Source organism: Dendrobium catenatum, unplaced genomic scaffold (assembly GCF_001605985.2).
Source record: "Dendrobium catenatum unplaced genomic scaffold, ASM160598v2 fragScaff_scaffold_659, whole genome shotgun sequence".
Classification (NCBI taxonomy): Eukaryota; Viridiplantae; Streptophyta; class Magnoliopsida; order Asparagales; family Orchidaceae; genus Dendrobium; species Dendrobium catenatum.
Window position 1 is genome coordinate 1,773,812 of NW_021319121.1, and position 19,524 is coordinate 1,793,335.

Here is a 19,524-nt window from a genome sequence, read left to right on the forward strand (position 1 = left end):
GCAATCATACTAAAATCATTCACAAACTAGTAAAGGAATAATAACATATAAGCGCTAATATTATTAGTATTATTTATGTTATCCATTATTAATTATATGCATCATATGCAGTTAATACACGTATTTGTACATCATTATCTATTTTTCAAGGTTATATATGCACATTACAATTCTTTCTATCAACACCATCAATGCATACATGCTTTATTATATAATTAAGCAAGGTAGAACATTCAATTTTAATGTAGTGTTTTCATCATATTTTTGGAAATTTTCCCCTTTTTAGAGGTTGCCACGTAAAAATATTGGTGTATCTAATGACTCTTGCACATCGCTCTCTTATATGTATGTGTCGGATCTTCATGCAAAGTTATGAAACTAAACTCCATATCTCTTTATCGCCGCGAATATTCTAGTCTGTAACAATCATATTTTGATATACATCTCCAAACCATTCCAAAGTAAGTTCGTGCATTTTATTTCTTTAACAAATTATTATACTTCAATGTCATTTTTTCTTTATTTTACAGTAATACATATAGTAGATAACCAATTTTTGAGAAGTAAATTTGAATTAATTAAATGATGCTTAAAATTTGTAATATTATTTAATTTTTAAATTTTATTTACGTGTATTTAATGTACGTATAATTATACTAGTTTAGTATAGTTTCACTAATTTTGTACTTAGGGTAATAAAATTTAAGTAGAAATAAATAATGTTACTCTTCATAAGTGCACAAGGTCATTGATTGCATTCACACATGACATTTGTAATTTCATGTAACTAAATTACATTTGTTAGGAATGTAAATATATAGATAATATTAACTTATGATGGAGCTCTTTGGAGCAACACGAAGGAAGTATGGATGTAGCTTATAGGAAAATGCTTTAAATATTTAAAAAATTATTAGATTAAATAAATTATAGAATTTAGATGTTAAATATATTAATTTAAAAATTTTGAGTTTTAATAATTCTTCATTAATAATAATAATAACAGCCTCTATGAAACGGATGGACGGAGATGGTGAAGTCGGAACTCGGAAGACATCATCTTTCCTGCGGCCACAGTTATCATACACATGGCCGTCCTCACCACCTTAACTTCCATTCTCGCCGTTAGATCGGCGGCCAATCCGGCAACCGGTGGCGACGCCGACTCCTCCCTTACTCAGCTGCCATCGCCGCGGCTGACCCGTGTGATCCTTCCAAAGAAGAAGCCGCTGAAGTGGTCCACTGGAACGGCTCCAGGTGAGTACGGCGGACCTCCGACGACGACAAAGCTCCGAAAATACTGGGGTGGCGGTGATGGGGATCCCCTCACATCTACCGACGATTTCATCTGGAACAAGGATTTCGTCGGCCACATGAAGCGCTTCGTCCGCGACGAGCCGAACGCCTCCAGCACATTTCCCTCTAGGGTTGTAAATTTATCATCCTATCCTAGTTTATTCTTTCAATGGTGTCCATTTTTTATTTGATTCTTTTAAATTTATAACACGCAGGTGGAGCAAAGCTCGGGATTTCTAAGCCTGAAGCGAGCAATGAGCCTTGACAGGTTTGTTTATTTTATAGAAATCTACTCTTTTAGCTAAGTAATGATTTTTTTTTAATTTTAATATATTTTATTGAATCAATAGTGTCGGAATTGATTTGAGCGAAGAACTGCGTCCACCGCCCAAGCCAGTTCTGGAGCAGCAGGTGGAGGCAGCCAGGAGCGGTCGCTCTGCTACTGATGTAATTGTCATCTACTCATTGCTATGAGTGGGTGCTGGTTAGTTTAGTTAGTAAAAAATTAGGTTAGTCTATTTAGCAAAAATAAAATAAAATTATGAAGTTAATTCATGTGATTTTCTAAAATGCTTTTGTTTCTTAGTAAGGACTCATTTGGTTGTTCGAAGTTAGAAATTTTTTCTTGAAAAATGATGAATTTATTCGATTTCATTCTTCAGGTGGATTTACCCCGAAATGAATATTGATTTTTAACTTTACAAACACCTTTTCATTCGGTTAAATATGATTATTTTATTTTCATATGTAAAATGAGTGAAAATGTAATCTTCATTTTGTAAAATTTGTTTTCCAATTGCAAAAACCAAATGAGGCATAAATAGAAATTGAAGTAATAGTTGGAGATTTTAAAGTTTCTTGATTGTTTGTTAGAAGGAACTCTCTTTACCAAGTGCTTTTAATTGGTTCAACTATATTTATTATTACTTCATTTTTTGTATAGAACCTTGATGATGCTGCATCACCAAGATGGCGATTGGTTCCCACACGACGAGAGCAGGCAAAGTGGGATAGAGCAAACAAAGCTGCTACTGGAGGGAGTGTAAGTTGTTAATTTTCCTCCTATGCTAATACCTGAGTTAGATTATTGTGTGTATTTGCAAATATTTTACATTAGACAGGGGGTGGGAAGAGAGAGAGAGAGGATATGAGCATGGAAGTAAAAATTATGGTGAACTATGATACCTTGATTTATTGAGGAGAGAAAATCGAAGGTGGAGGAAAAATGCGAGGATGAAAAAGATTAAGAAGAAATATTAATGAATATCTAAAGGCCAGAGAGGCAGGGGCTAAAAGGGTAGGAAGGAAGAAAGAACATCATCTATTGTAGGAGGAATAATTGATGCCTATAGAGGATGCCATAGGTATCCTTACGTTGATTCTAATCATCATCAATAATAATCAAATGCTTTCAATTTATAATAAAATAATAGTTTATGAAACAATCTAGCTCTAAAAATAATGGCAAACATGTCCACAATAATGAAAGACAAATTTTCTTTTTAAAGATATGAAAAAGATAAATAAGGTTGATGGTGTGAACATGACAAATTAAATAATAGTGACTAATTTGACTTCAACAAAGAGCATGATAGCTTGAAGTAAATGTCTCGAACTTTGTCAGCCCCCATGGGCTTAAAGAAAACTCCATAAAATTAAAATACTATTGGGAGGAATTGGAAGTCCTCAACTTTGATACCGTGTTAAACAATCTAGCCTATTGGAATTAAGAACTTGAAATCCACCCTATGAGAAAAGAGAAAAAAGATGAAAAATAGCACCATCAACAATAATATCTCATGATTGGGCATTAGCAACATAATTATTATCTAGAAAAAGATATCTCTAAAAACATGATGTTTTTTTTTTGCCTGGATTTTATTGCAACTAACTTAACAGAGTGCTTGGAGGAGATGATACCCATTGGAGGTTAAGAAATAAGGCTTTGGATGCAACAATTATAGAAATAATAAAAAACAATAAATAAGCTATTACAGTAAAATAAGTTGAAACCCTAAAGAAATTAGATTTTACAATTTAGGTTGGATTTGTGAAGGAGAAGGCCGTGGGGAAGTGATCCTGCCATCAGTGCTTTGAGAATGAAAGGACCTTCCTCATCTTGATATATCGAAGCTCTCTTTGAAGGTGTGAATTGGGGAAAGGATAGTGTGAGTGTGGTGGAGCTTGAAGGCTAGTTTCCTTTGTGGATCCCTAGTGTAGATGCAACTAACATAATGGAATGCTAGAAGGAGATGGCAGCCATTGGAGGCGAAATTAGGGCTTTGGATGTAACAAGGATAGAAAATTCAAAGTAGCAAGTAGAGAGAGTGCAAAAAATTATAAATAAGCAAATAATAATAAATAATATATTTATTGAGAGGTTTGATGGAGAAGTATAGATAAAGTACTGAGGATATATATATATGATATTTATTGATTTAGAGAAATCATATGATGAAGTTCTAAGATAAGCGCTTTGAAGAGTTCTAGAAAAAAAAGAGAGTTAATAATGCTTATATTCAAATCATTAAGGATATGTATATTGGAGTTGTTACTTGTATTCAAACACAAGGTGGTTTGACCAAGTATTTTTCTATTTCGGTTGGATTACATCAAGGATTAGCTTTAAGTGCATATCTTTTTTCTTTAGTCATGGATGTTCTTATTAGACATTTGCAAGAGGATGTACCCTTGTTGATAAGACCAGAGAGGGAGTTGAAGGAAAGGTTGAATTATGGAGGTTAACTTTAGAGTCTAAAGGTTTTCTTTTGACTAGATCTAAAACCAAATACATTAACTATAATTTTAATAATAATAGATTTAGTGGGGGGAGTGTTACTTTGGGCGATCAAGTCATTAAAAAGAGTATATGTTTTAGATATCTTGGTTATATTGTTCAAAGTGATGTTAAAATAGATGGGGTATTATTAGTAGAATTTAAGTTGGATGGTTGAAGTGGAGGAATGCATCAGGCCTGTTGTGTGATAGATAAATATCCCTCAAACTTAAAGAAAATTCTAAAAGATGGTGAGACTTGCAATGCTTTATGACGCAAAATATTGGACATTAAAAAAAGCATAAAATTAAGTTAATTATTGCAGAGAGGAGGATGCTCAAGTGGATGAGTGACTTTATACCTAGAGACATAATGCGAAACAAGTATAGATGTGAAAGGTTGAAGTAGCTCTAGTGGCAGATAAGTTTAGAGATAGTCTCCTTAGACGGGTTGGTTACATAAAATGTTAGTCTTCTGTTGATTAGGTTAAGAGAGTAGTTGTATTAAATTTGGCAAATGTTATGAAAGATAGAGGTAGACCTAAAAAGTCCTTGTAAGAAAATATTAGAAATGTCCTTTTTTATTATATTTAAATGAGAATTTGGCTCTTAATAGGATACAATGGAGAAAAATGATTCATTCAGCTTGATGTTGTTGTGAGCTATAACTATAAAATGAGTTGAAACTCTAATGAAGTTAGATTTTACAGTTTAGATGGGAGGAGGTCATGGGGATTTGATGCTGCCTACAACGATTTGATAATGAAAGGATCTTCATCATCTTGATATAACCAGTCTCTCTTTTAAGTGATGAATTTCTTGATGTAGGTTGGATGGAGCTTATGAGTAGAAAGATAATGAGGATAGCTAGGAGGGAGGGAGAGAGAAGGCTGAGAAAAGGGAGAGTAGAGGAGTCTTGTTGTGAGGAGAGAGGGGATTAGATGTGGCTACCAAGCTAGATAGGGAGAGAGGGATGTGTGAGAGTGATAGTAGTGGATTCTTTGCTTCATTTAACCAATTAATGTTACAATCTTGGAGTCGCATTCTTTTGAATATTGTTCAATCATGTTAGAAGGGGCATATGCCCCATAAGAACCATGTAAGTTATTAGATGGACCAAAACAATGTTTAAAATTGCGTATTCGGGTATTGAGGCATTTTCCATTCGTGAGGCGAGGAGTAAACATCAAGGTGTTTTGAGGCGTAAGCCTCAAAATCAAAAGATCGCGTAAACATAAAATGATAAATTTTTTATATACTAATGTGAATAATATAAAACATAGAAAATCATGCCAGCAAGGCGAGGCGGGCCTTAAGCCGGGCCTCAACCAAGTTGAGGTGTAAGCCTCATAATAAAAACTCGAGGCGTAAGCATCGAGGCGTTTTTTACTGGAATTGTGCAAAGGCGGGCCTCAAGGCAAGCCTCATATTGCGCAATTTTAAACCATGGACCAAAACATTAGTCTTGATACAACTCGTTAGCGATTATGGATTAAAGGAAGACTAAAGTTGGCATGATACACCATTAGGCTTTGTTTGGAAGAGCTTTTCGACTATTTTCGTAGTAAGAAATCAATTAGTGAAAAATAATGTTTGTTTGGAAGACAACTTGGTCTAAGTATTTTTTCAATCTTTTGTCTTTAAAAAGCTATTTTTAAATAATATTTTTGAAATTTTGGGAGAGAGTAGATTTTGAAAGGAAAAAAAAAAAAAAAAACTTAAACGGCTCCAAACAAAGCCTTAGTCAAACTCGTTTTCAATCCCAAAGTCTAAGCTTATAGAAGGGGGCCAACCACTTGGTATTTTTACATCAACATATTTTTCAACTACTTGATTTGGGGCTAAACCTAGTAACTCATGTGTCTTAAGTACATCCTGCATCAAAAGGTTTTCAAGAATTATTGTAGAGGGCATATGGAGTGAGAGGCCAAAGGGATTAAGGACAAGAAAGAGGCGATGTCATTATTTTTTGTCATCTTAAATGTGAAAACAATTTAATTTATTCATGAAGAATTCTTTGAATTCTTGAACTTTTACTCTAAAATCAATTTACACTGGGCGGGGCAATGAAAGTGAAAATTTTATAGATTTTGATATCTTGTTTTATTGATAAGAGAATAATTTGAAAGAAGAGATTGAGAAAAAGAGATTAATGGATGTCTCAAGGGAATTGAGACTAGGTGTAAAAAGGGAGAAAGCAAAATCTTTCTGAGGTAGAGAAAAGGGAAGACTCACAATTGTCTAGTACTATATTCCATATATCAAATCTCATTTCTAGAACATTAAACAATTTCCCTTGACAATTATGAACAAGAAGATAGCAGTAGATCTCAAACAATGGAACAAGTTATATTTGGAGAAAACCACCTTGAGAACATGTGCCCTTTAGCTTTCAACAACCTTGTGAATTTCACTGGTTATTTACAGAGACGCTAGAGCCACAAATCATGAATTCGTATGAACCTTCTTCCCTTTTTTCAAAATTAGGTGAGAATGATGACTAACATTGGAACTTTAGGGGAATGTGGCTAAGAACCTGGATATGTTGATTTAGAATAAGCCAATGCATATGGGAATGAAAGGTGAATGGCGGGGTTCCTGTTTGATCACCATAGACGATGCTGAAGGAAAGTTGTATATTTATTTCATAAGCCATCATTTTTAATTAAAACTTAACGCTCATTATATTTGTAATCAAAATCATACATAACAAAATGACAAGAATGCCTACATTACACCTCCGAAATAACAAAGTCATAAATAAGTAAAATGATATAACAACTGCCTAAACTGATACAAAGGCTTAAGGCTGATAACTGGAGGCAAACGTGTCATATTGTGTCATTAGAGGGGGGAGATAGATCTCCCTAGTTTCAGGGTGCGGAAGTGAGGGATTTCCCTTCCAGTTATTTCTTTGGCAGGCAGGGTTTGTGGAGTGGGGTAAGAGAGAGAGAGTAAACTATTTAATCACAAAAAAAATGTTTTTTTAGATAAAGGCACTATTAATGAAAATGAACCAAACACGAAACTTATAGATAACTTGTGAGGAACCTAACAATGAACATTTAAACTGTAGAATTTGTACTGTTTGCCCAAACTATTAAGGTGCCATGTACATATCTTTTTTTCTTAATTTACGCACGAGTTTATTTTGATGTACTCAATTAAGCCTTTTTTCCTGCCTCAGTTGTTAGATGCCCCATAATGCCCATAAAATAACTGTTCGGTACATGCATTTCGTACTCTTAATGAATTTACCTACTATATCATTTATGTGAATTTGGTAGGATGTCATAATACGAGAATCATCTAGGAGTCGAGGGGATCCTAGGGTTTTGGCAGCTCAATCTTCAGAGGACTATGTTAAGGTACTTTGTTTTCCCCTGATCTTAGGCATACTTGTTTTTCAGAACTACGAAGTTTTCTTGCTTATATGTGCTTAAAGATTTGTTGCCAAGGTGTTTCTGAAACATGAATTACAGCTATCTGTTGCATATTTAATTATGAATTGAAGAGCGAATAATCTGGTCAAGGAAACTTATATTTTAATTTATGTAAAAAGTTGGAAATTGGAATCTTAGTAATTATTCTATCAAATGCTGTTTTGCAGTTGAAGAAAAATCTTCAGGTGCTCACTCTAGGGATTGGTGGCATTGGCGTAATCTCAGCATATGTTTCCTACAGTCCTGAAATTGCTGCTAGGTAGGCCTGGGAAGTGACACATACATACTGTAAAATATTTTTATGCCGATTATGATTCAAAAATTATAGTTTAATTTGGAAATTTGATGTTAACTGTCTTTATTTTTATTGCTCATTTTTGTTGAATATGTGATAGGAAATACTTGAGTTCTCAAGTAACCCTAATGAGAAATACTTGAGTTTGCAAGCAAGCCTAACAATAAATAGTAAAAACAGCGAGAAAAACTCAAGAACTTTAGTGAAAACAATCCAAAACAGTAAATTGTATTATAGAAATCAAATCAAAGCAAGCACAAAGCAAAGATACAATTGATCCTCAATTCGAGAGGAGGATCGTTCTCTCCCAATCTCTAGACGTTTAGTATAGAGCCTAAGATATCATAGAGAACTCCAAGAGAAACAATAATCTAGCATGCCCTAACCCTAACCTCTCATTGATGCGGTGCACACCATTACATCTCTGGATGCAGTCATTAGCATTCAGATAATTATCCTTTTATTATGAATTTTACTGCTTTATGTGTCTGCTTAGGCGTTAGTGGGCATGTGCTCCACTTTGTTCGTTTCTTTAGTTAGTTATTTAACTTTTTCAGTACTTTCCACGTGTAGGGCTGATAATAGCAAAGCCAAGAAGGTAGAAGTAGTCTGGTTACCGGGAAGATGGATCATTAAGAAGAATATCATAGAAAGTTTACTGTTCCATTGCCTCTTGCATTGCATCTTTTCCTCTGTTTTCAATCTCTTGCAGGTATCTGGTGATCGACGGAGCAGCTTCGGCATCATAGTGGTATCAGAGCAAGGATGGCAGAAGGGAGTAATCGGGTGGCTACCGATGACGAAAACAGCCTGAAAGACCTGTGGACCGAACACCGCCAATTGGCGAGACGAACGGAAGAAATGGCAGGGGATATGCACCGTTTCTTCGGGGAGATGCGCCGCGAGTTAAGGTTGATTAATGCTCGTCTTGACAGGAATTAAGCCGCTCGAACAGCAGGTCCGGTTAGGGGACAAGCAGCGAGACGTGGGTTCGTGGGAGATGGGGAACGTCAACGGAACGATCTGGCGCCGGAGATGACCGATTCAGATGAGGAATTTGAACGCGGTCGGTTGGTGGAACAATCTGATTCAGAAGACGAACTGATCCCGAATCGTAGGAGGTATGCCGGAAGAGACAGAACACAGGGAGAATTTAGAATCAAATTGGACATACCATTTTTCGACGGAAGGTTGCATATCGAGGATTACCTCGATTGGGAGAGATCTGTTGAATCTTTTTTTGAGTATATGGATATTAGCCCGGAACGGCAAGTAAAATACGTTGCCTGCAGATTGAAGGGGGGTGCCAGCGCTTGGTGGCAGCAAGTGCTTCAATCCCGACGGCGAGATGGCAAGGGAGCAGTTCGGAGTTGGTTTCGAATGAAACAGTTACTCCGGGGACACTTTTTACCAACCGATTACGAGCAGATGCTGTACGTACAGTATCAACATTGCTCGCAGGGGAACAAGACGGTGAATGAGTATACCGAAGAATTTTATCGGTTAAGTGCCCGGAACAATCTCAACGAATCTGAAAACCAGTTGGTGGCAAGGTATGTTAGTGGGTTGAAGGAACCAATTCAAGACAAATTAGAGCTCAACTCAGTTTGGTCATTGTCCCAAGCTGTAAATTTTGCTCTTAAAGTGGAGTTACAGTCAAAGAGACACTATCTCAACAGGCAGAGCAGGAGAAATTGGGAACCAGCCGCAGAAGGAAATAAGAATTCTGCTACTTCACAATCAGCTAGTTTTACAAAGCCAACTGCAGTATCCACGGCTGCTGGGCCACCTCCGACACCGGGGCTAAAGGCATTGGAACCAAGAGGTATTCTGAAAGGCAAGAATCCAGTGAAGGAAAATCCGTACGCTAAGCCAGCTACATTCAAATGTTTCCGTTGTTTTCAGCCGGGTCACAAGTCCAATGAGTGCCCCACACGGGCACAACTTCAATTACTAGAAGGGGAAGACGAAGAAGGAGAAGAAGATGATTTTGAAACTGTAGAAGAACGGCCCGAAGATGTGGTTGGTGATGAGGGAGAACCTGTTCTGTGTGTGCTGCAGCGCTTACTTCTGGCACCTCGGCGACCCGCCAAGACTCAAAGGAATGCTTTATTCAAAACAAAATGCACTATTATGGGTAAAGTTTGTGAAGTACTAATTGATACGGGGTGCACGGAAAATGTCATTTCTCGTGCAGTTGTACAATCGTTGCAGTTGAAGACATCTAAAAGTCCTAACCCATATAAAATTAGTTGGGTTAAAAAAGGAATTGATATGGCAGTAACAGACATGTGCAAGGTAAATTTCTCCATCGGCAAACACTATGCAAGCGAAGTTCTTTGCGACGTGGTGGATATGGATGTATGTCACTTAATTTTGGGAAGGCCGTGGCAATACGATGTGGGCACAATTTTCGATGGTAGAGCTAATACGTATTCCTTTGATTGGAAAGGTAGACGTTTAAGACTTCTTCCCCGAAGTCCTGAACTGGATGTCAAAAATGACAATTCTAAGGCGTCTCTGGTAGCTGTCTCAGGAAAAGCCTTGATTAATGCATGGAAGGAGGCATCACAGTTGTTGGCTTTGGTTGTCAAAGAACAGAATAGTGACACAACTGACACAGAGGAGAATTCAATTCCTGAAGGAGTCCGATCTTTACTTGAGCAATTTTCTGAAATTGCTCCACCGGAGCTACCCAGTGGATTGCCACCTATGCGAAACATTCAGCATCAGATAGACCTAATCCCTGGAGCAAATCTGCCAAACTTGCCTCACTACAAAATGAGTCCGAATGAACATAGGATACTGCAGCAGATAGTGGATGAAATGCTAGATAAGCAACTGATTCAGCCAAGTCTTAGCCCATGTGCAGTGCCTGCATTGTTGGTGCCTAAGAAGGATGGTAGTTGGAGGATGTGTATGGATAGTCGATCTATAAACAAAATTACAACTAAATTCAGGTTCCCAATGCCGAGATTGGAAGATATGATCGACAAGTTGTCGGGAGCTCAAATATTTTCTAAGCTTGATCTGCGGAGCGGATACCACCAGATTCGAATTCGTCCGGGTGACGAGTGGAAAACCGCATTTAAGACGCGACAAGGATTGTACGAGTGGAAGGTAATGCCGTTTGGTTTGTGCAACGCGCCTGCCACATTCATGCGTCTAATGAACGACGTCTTGAGGCCAGTTTTAAATCGCTGCTGTGTGGTGTACTTCGACGACATACTAGTATTCAGTTCATCGGTGGAGGAACATATCAAACACTTAACTGCTGTCTTTGAAATTCTGAAGCAGAACAAGTTATATTTAAATCTTATCAAATGTGAGTTTGCTTTGACACAAGTATCCTTTTTAGGATTTCTCATTTCAGCTGAAGGAATTATGGTGGATCCCCGCAAGGTGACTGCTATCGTGGAATGGCCAACACCGCGTACTCTACATGACATTCGCAGTTTTCATGGATTGGAACGTGTACTCTTATTAATGACTTGATCGCCCAAAGTCACAATCCCCTCACTAGGACTATTACTGCTAAAATTACACTCCATATATTCCGTTTTAGATCTACTCAAGCGAAAACCTTTAGACTCTAAGGTTGACCTCCATAATTCAAGTTTACCTTCAACTCCCTCTCTAGTCTTATCAACAAGAAGAATATCATCAGCAAAAAGCATACACCAAGGTACATCATCTTGCAAATGTCTAGTGAGAACATCCATGACTAAAGCAAATAGATATGGGCTTAAGGCTGATCCTTGATGTAACCCAACCGAAATAGGGAAATACTTGGTCAATCCACCTTGTGTTTGAACACAAGTAATAGCTCCTGCATACATATCTTTAATGATTTGAATATAAGCATTATTGACTCCTTTCTTATCAAGAACTCTCCATAGCACTTCTCTTGGAACTTTATCATATGCTTTTTCTAAATCAATAAATATCATATGTAGATCCTCCTTATTTCCTCTATATTTTTCCATCAAACCTCTGAATAAATGTATGGCTTCCATAGTCGACCTACCCGGCATGAATCCAAATTGATTTTGAGAAACATTAGTATCACGCCGCAACCTATGCTCTATAACTCGCTCCCATAATTTTAAAGTATGACACATTAACTTAATACCTCTATAATTCGTGCAATCCTGTGCATCGCCTTTATTCTTAAAAATAGGAATTAATACACTCATTCTCCACTCATCTGGCATCTTTTTAGTCTTCAAAATAGTATTAAAAAGTTTAGTAAGCCAAGAAATCCCTTCATCTCCTAAGCATTTCCACACCTCTATTGGAATATCATCAGGTCCAACAGCTTTTCCACCCTTCATTTTCTTTAAAGCCTCTCTAACTTCAGTTTTACTAATACGCCGATAAAAACAGAAATCTTTACTTTCATTTAGGGTGCTAAGGTCACTATAGTCAATCTTATTTTCACACTCTTCATTAAAAAGTTTAGCAAAATATCTCATCCATCTTTGTTGAATATCATCTTCTAAGAAAAGTATTTTTTGATCTTCATCCTTAATACACTTCACTTGAACTAAATCCTTACTACTCCTATCTCTTTGTTTGGCTAACTTATACATATATCTTTCTCCCTCCTTAGTATTTAATCTATTATATAAATCGCTAAAAGCTAATGTCTTTGCATCACATATTGCTTTCTTAGAATCCTTACGAGCCACTTTATATAATTCCCAATTATCAGAATTTTTAAGATTAAACCAATTTTTATAACAAATCTTCTTATTTTTAATCTTTTCTTGCACAATTGGATTCCACCACCAACTATTTTTACTATTAGGAGCTTTTCCCTTAGATACTCCAAGCACATCTTTTGCAATATTCTTAATATCACTAGCCACTTTTTCCCACATAACATTAGCATCCTCATGCACAGACAAAATCTTAAGATCTAAAATCTTACTCACAAAAATATTTTGGTTAATATTCTTTAAATGCCCCCATCTAATCCTCGAAAAACGTTTTACTTTATTTTTTATTTTATGCCCCTTTATCTTAAAGTCCAAAACTAATAATCGATGTTGGGTACATAAACTTTCACTCGGAATAACTTTACAATCTTTGCATTCTAAACGGTTTAATTTTCTAATAAGAAAATAGTCAATCTGGGTTGTACAACATCCATTTTTATAAGTGATGAGATGCTCATTCCTTTTCTTAAATAAGGTATTAGCAATTGAAAAATCATAAGCTAAACAAAAATCTAATATGGTCTTGCCACCTTCATTCGTCGTTCCAAAACCATGGCCACCATGGTCTTGCCACCTTCGTTCGTCGTTCCAAATCCATGGCCACCATGAATGCTTTTAAAATCATCTACCTCTCTACCAACATGTCCATTTAAATCTCCTCCAATAAAAACTCTTTCTTCAAGAGGTATCTTTTGTATTAATTCTTCTAAGTCATTCCAAAAATTTAATTTAGAACTTATATCCAAACCTACCTGAGGAGCATAAGCACTTATAATATTAACAATCTTATCCTCAATAACAATCTTTAAAGCTATAATTCTATCACCAATCCTATTAATTTTTATAACATTATCCTTTAAACTATTATCTATAATGACACCTACACCATTTCTAGTACGACTCCTACCCGAATACCAAAGTTTAAAACCTAAACTATCGATTTCCTTAGCCTTCTCTCCAACCCACTTAGTTTCCTGAATGCACAAAATATTTAATTTCCTATGAATCATAATATCTATTAACTCCATTAATTTACCAGTAAGGGAACCTATATTCCAAGTTCCTATCCTAATTTTAGTATTATGGACTAGCTTCTTTGCCCACATCCGTCCTTCATGTGGGAACCCTTGCCTATTTAACACTGCACCCGGGCGTCGGGTGCAGTGTTAAAATACATATCTTCCTAAAATACCCTAGGGGCTTGGGCGGCAATTTCTAAGGAGGCGGCTTAGTCCGCCTCCTATATAAGTGAACCGGCCCCACCTGGGCTGGTTTGGTCGGTTAAGGGAGAACCGTAGCAATATGCTTTATTGGAAATAACTTAAAAGGATTGTGATAAGACATGGATGGAAACTAGCTGAGCAATATGAACTCAGCCCTTGGAGGGTGAACTTGAGCTCTAGCTCGATTGATCACCCAGCTGAAGTTTGTTTTGTTTAAATGAAATAAGGATGATGGAAGGTCCATGAGAGGAAGGAACTGGACGAGAGATATCTTTAATGGATAGTACACCATTATTTCTTCCTTTCAGCGGTTGAGCAAAGATTGAGAAGAGAGAATCAGGAGGCAACAAGATGACATCGTGAGAATGGGGTTGTAGGAGGATTTGCGAAGAAAGAGGTTGCATGGCATGGGAGCAAGACGGCTGCAACCATGAATATGGAGAGCCTCTCATCATCTTGTTTGCGAGGATGTTGGAAGAGCTGATTGTGGTGTTGGCGGAGTAGGATTTTCAGGAACTGTTAATCATACGTGGGAATGTTAAATTAGGGCTTTGGTTGCATTTTATCTCTTTCTTGCAAAATCATACATTTGACTTTAGTTATATTCACCAATATGCCATTGGGACTTGCTTCTCCAATGAAGTTTACGATGGAAAACATGAGGTGAAATGTATTCCGACTAAAAATGTATAAATGCATTTATAAATGTATGTAATAAATATATAACTTTGTGTGTATTTATAATTACATTGTAACTATTTGCAATTTATATTCGTATATTATAGAAAATAATATATTTGTATTATAATGATGTTTTTTTGGTTGGTTTTACACATTTATGTTGGTACTGTGACAAAGTCAATCTTCACAAGAAATATGTTGGGATAGATTCAAAATTTGCAGGATAACAACTTGACATCGAATCTTGAAACTTGAATTGAGGCAGGGTACTTGTTTGAAATCACTCTTTGAAAGTCCTATTCAGTTTAATGCTACCCCTTATTTCTTGGATTTTCCAGTTTACATATGACTTTCATGTCTAATTTATAAATCTGTCATTGGATCACTCACTTTTAGTGAAGTATTTTTTCTCATTCTTAAACTCTTTTCATGGTCTCTAAGGTTTCTTACTTGATAAATAATTTGCAGGATCACGATGGGATCTAACATTTTTCTTTAATTTCCTTCATGGTTGGAGACAAATGACTATCAATATATTTGTCAAATGTAGCTTTGTTTTTTGAGTATTTCCATTTTAATTTTTACTTAATCTCTGTGCAGTTTATGCATTTTGGATTGCTTACATGTATAATTAATCAATATGGGATTGGATCTCTCTCTTTTGCTGAAATGTTCTCTTCTTAAACCGAACCTCTTTGCAGACGAAATAAAGTTTCTTGAAAAATAATTTGCACGTTCATGATGGATTCAAACTTTTTACTTTAATTTCCTAAATGGTTGGAAAAATGCAAATAATTCTTGTTGTAATGACTTACAATATATAAGATTAAATCCAGCTTTGATATTGAGGATTTCCATTTTAATTTAGTTTTTAACGTATACTTTATATGCAGTTGGTTACTGGATTTATTAACGTCCACTATCTTCAGCTTTGGTGCAGGATTGATTGGTTCCCTTATCTACATCAGAATGCTAGGCAATACTATAGATTCCATGGCATCTGGGGCTAAAGGCCTTGTAAAGTAAGATAAATTTTTAGTACCTGGGTGCTACTGTAGATAAGGTCATTCCTGTACTTATTTGTTTATGGTTGCAGCTTGAAAGGAAGTATTTGTAGATCTCGAGTATTTCCTATCAATCTTCGAAAAATAACGAGTTTTCTCCACACAAATCCGCACAAAACCACAAAAACAGTAGATAATTTGTATTATTTGATGAAAGGGAAACAGAAAATAGCAATATAAAATTGATCCTCTATTCGAGAGGAGGATCGTTGATGCAGGACTAAATATGAAATGCAGTTAATTTATATGAAATGTGCACTACTCTTGATTAGAACAACCAAAGAACAAGACTAAAAGCTGTTCAAAACAACGAATCAAAACAAATGAGGGGTCACACCCGCTTAGGCTAAATTACATATCCAGAGAGTGAGAAAAGCTTTCAATACAATTAGTAAATCACTTAATGCCGTAGTAGTAGTTTCAAAACAATCCCTAATTTAACAATGAAAATTAGCAAGCATAAAGGCACGCTCCAAAAATCCTACGTTTACTAAGCATAGCAGTAGCAGGGAGAGTCGTCCTTTGTGACTACAATCAAGCACAAGATAGAGTTAGGCTAGAGAAATATAATGAAAAGGGAAAAAGATAACCTCTCGTCAAGGAGTGGTGGAGATCCTCCACTCGACACCTTCGAAGTCCTTGTCGATTGCTTCCACTAAGGTGTCCATAATACGCTCCAAATAGTCCTCGACGGTATGATCAACCCTTGGATTCACGTCGAAGAAGGTTGATCGTAGAATATCGGTGAAGCCGTCATCGTCCCACGTTAAGCCGTATTCAGTTGCAGGATCCGCCATTAATGGGCGCCGGATACAAATCTCTCTCAACTTGACGATGCTCTTGAAGATATTCGAAAGAGAAAGAAGTTTCTCTTAATTTGAGAGGAGGGGAGCCAAAGAGCAAAAATCTGAAATTGATTTCAGATTTTCTTCAACTATGGAGGTTTGAAGTTGCAACAAACTCAAAAGGGGAAGGGTGAGGCTAGGGGGCCGGCGACATTGAGAGGTGAAGGGATTTATTTCCAAAATCCACTGTGAGGTTTTGGAAAGAATTAATGAGGCACGAGGGAATTAAAAATTTCGGCCAAGTAGGAAATTGAGATTAGGAAATATTTCCAAAGTGTGGGATGGGTTTTAGGAAACAATCAAAAGAGCATTAATGGGGATGGGCATGAGGGGCCGGCGGCATCCAAGGGGAAGGAGGGAATTGGGGAGCAATTAATTGGGCTTCCAATTTTGGGTTTTGAAATTAGGAAAGTTTTGCCTTTCATCCAATTTGAATTTTAAATTCAAATAAGATGGATTTAGAAACTTTCCTAAAATAGATCAACTAACTTAGGAAAGATTTTAAAATTCTAATTGCTTGATTTGAATTTCAAAATCAGCCCCCAATGATATCTATCCCAATTTGACAAAGTGGTGGCAATGGAGGGAGTAGATGGAAGGGGGCCGGCCGGCGGTTAGGGGATTGGGGCCGGCGGTGGAGGTAAGGGGAAGGGAGGGAAAGGGGAGGAGAACCAAGAGCCATCGGTGGTGACTGTTGGGTACGACGGGTGGCCTATCCTAGGCTCCACCAAGCTCTCTAACTCTCTCTCAAGCTCTCACAAAAGCTTCAAGAACACAAGTGCAGGAAAAATTTTCTTAATCATTCATTAACCTCAAAACATAAGACAAGAGGCTATAAATAGCCAAGTACAAGGACTCAAGAAGATAAAAGACAATCTTGCCCTCCGAGCTTGCATACGACATTCCCCACTAAAAGGGTACAACTGGAAAAATAATAAAAACAAATACATGACACAAGAAAATAGAAAAATACATGAATAGGAAAATAACATAAATAACTCAGAAATAGAAGGACTCGACCGTGGCCGTAGATCGGCGGACACGCCTCTGATAAACTTTCCACGAGCTGATGTCCCCATCATATTGATCTCTCCCAAATCTCTAGACCCAGCTAGAGCCCAAAGGAAAACCTAACTCTAGGAGATCTCAAATTTCAGCCAAATTGAAGATGCCCTAACCCTATGAAAAAAAACTATTTAATGCATACAATTCAAAAGGGAATCTCTAAACAGTCCCTACATTCAAATTTCCCTCTCAAATCCCTAAAAAATCCTTCCTAAATTGCTCCGCTTGGGCGTTCGGATTGCTCGATCTTCGCAGGAGGCGGAGATCCCGCCTCTGTTGCGCTGGGTCAGTCCTGTGCAGACCGGCTGGACTGGTCCAATGGACGGGTCTAACATAGTCATGGGCCAACATATCACATTCAAATAGCTAATGCATTCAAATAGCTAATGGCTAGAGTTACATTTTTTGGAGTGGTGCAAGTGAACTAGAAAGTGTGAAATCCATTAACTTTAGATTACAGTTTCGGGGAATTGCAGTTTCTCCAGTAATATCATCCTTTGTTTGAATTTTAGAAGTAACTGACCTTCTATCATTTCGTCATTATGTTATTTACTATGAGCAGGCTATAATAGCTTGATGCTTAAATTGTGAGTTAATTTGGAAAATCATTCACAATTGAATAAAAATACAAATAACATAATGCACGATAGAAAGTTTATGTACATGTTAGATTTGCTTGGGCAAATTCGGCTACTGTTTGGATACAATGGACGTAAACGCAAAAAATAATTTGTTCCCCAACATTTCTGAAGTGAAAACTGCTACATTTTTTCTGCAGGGGAGCTGTTGGACAACCGAGATTACTTGTTCCAGTGGCTATTGTTATGATATACAGTCGGTGGAATGAGTAAGCTCATTTTCATCTTGAAACTTTTCATTTTAGAGTGCTGAAAACTATATTCCATTAGCAATGTGATCAAGTCAGTTGCTTTCTACAAATTGCTGTCGTTTTACCATAATCTATTTATCATTTTTTTTAATTTTCGTTTTGTTTATCCATGTAGGGTAGTTGTAATGTGTTAGACTCGAACCGGTCCAATCTGGACTGGTTATGATTTACACCCGCCGGCCTGGGGGGGGAGCGTTGGTGGGAAGGAAAAATTTAAATTAGGGGATGTTTAGGGATTGTTTAATGTTCCTTTTGCTTTAATTAGTCTCTTTTGTTAGGGTTTGGAGATTATCTTGAATTTGAATCAGAAATTTGAGATATCTTGTATGCTTGTTCTCTAGTCTCTTGGCTAGAGATTTGGAGAGTCGTTTCTTCCTCTAGAATTAAAGAAACATGTATCTTTTGCTGTTTTTCTGCATCCGTTAGTGTTCTCCTTCATTTTTCACTCAGATTTTCATAGTTTTCTCAAGGTTGCTGCAATCAAGTTTTTGTTTTCTTCCGAAAACAACAGTTTTTTCTGCTTTTGGGTACTTGTTTTCTATCATAATGCCACATGCATAAATATATATTGAATTCTCTGCTGATGTCTGTCCATCCACTCAGATTTCTGTATTCATACTTGCTCTTGCTCGCACTTTCATACCGATTTGCATTGAAGGATAAGTAACTAGGAAGTTTATGTACATTAATAGGGGTGTTTATGCATATAATAGATGTTTGAACTAGTTTTATTCAATCTTTAAAGGTTTTATTCTTCATAAAGATAATAATTTCGCACGTGCTTCTATTTTCAATGCAGAATACTAGTTCCAGATCATGGCTTCATGCACTTGGAATTGATACCCATGCTTGTTGGGTTCTTCACCTATAAAGTGGCAACTTTAGTTCAAGCTATTCTAGATTCCATCGCCATAGTTGAGGAAAGAAGCTAATTCTATGTTTTGGTATCTTCATTTGTGTTAAAGATGAGAATCTTTCTCAGATTAAATGGCTATTAATTTGTTGTTATTCGATGAAGCCTGTTTCCAGCCTTTATTCTGATTCTGTGTAGCTTCAGCCTAAAACTCTTCTGGTTTTGTTCTCCAAGGACAAATCGCCTGTCTGCTCTTTGCATGCTTATGGACGATTTAGATGCTTCGCGTAGTATCCTTGCTGTATATCCTGTATCAGCTAGAGTATTAGGGCTCGTTTGGGGTGGCTTTTTTATTGCTTCTTAAAACGGCTTTT

General features: G+C 36.8%; 1 protein-coding gene across 2 annotated transcripts; it reads left to right on the plus strand.

The window, feature by feature from the left end:
- The first annotated feature begins 1,019 nt into the window (after positions 1 to 1,019).
- LOC110094764 (protein CONSERVED ONLY IN THE GREEN LINEAGE 160, chloroplastic) lies at positions 1,020 to 19,335 on the plus strand. Of its 2 annotated transcripts, XM_020820086.2 has the most exons (9): positions 1,020 to 1,427; positions 1,512 to 1,564; positions 1,647 to 1,743; positions 2,240 to 2,338; positions 7,359 to 7,439; positions 7,682 to 7,773; positions 15,364 to 15,456; positions 18,187 to 18,255; positions 19,097 to 19,335. In XM_020820086.2, exons 1-9 carry the CDS (start codon positions 1,089 to 1,091, stop codon positions 19,227 to 19,229), a joined length of 1,056 nt encoding a protein of 351 aa, XP_020675745.1. In that variant the 5' UTR covers positions 1,020 to 1,088; the 3' UTR covers positions 19,230 to 19,335. The 2 variants fall into 2 exon arrangements, with proteins under 2 accessions (XP_020675745.1, XP_020675746.1); XM_020820087.2 differs by lacking the exon at positions 15,364 to 15,456.
- Positions 19,336 to 19,524: the final 189 nt, after the last annotated feature.

Bases quoted from the DNA above. Each gene is read 5' to 3' on its own strand.
- LOC110094764 (XM_020820086.2), top strand. From the start codon at position 1,089: ATGGCCGTCCTCACCACCTTAACTTCCATTCTCGCCGTTAGATCGGCG. The intron at 1,565-1,646 runs GTTTGTTTATTT...TTGAATCAATAG, and splicing joins CGAGCAATGAGCCTTGACAG to TGTCGGAATTGATTTGAGCG. The intron at 2,339-7,358 runs GTAAGTTGTTAA...TGAATTTGGTAG, and splicing joins AAGCTGCTACTGGAGGGAGT to GATGTCATAATACGAGAATC.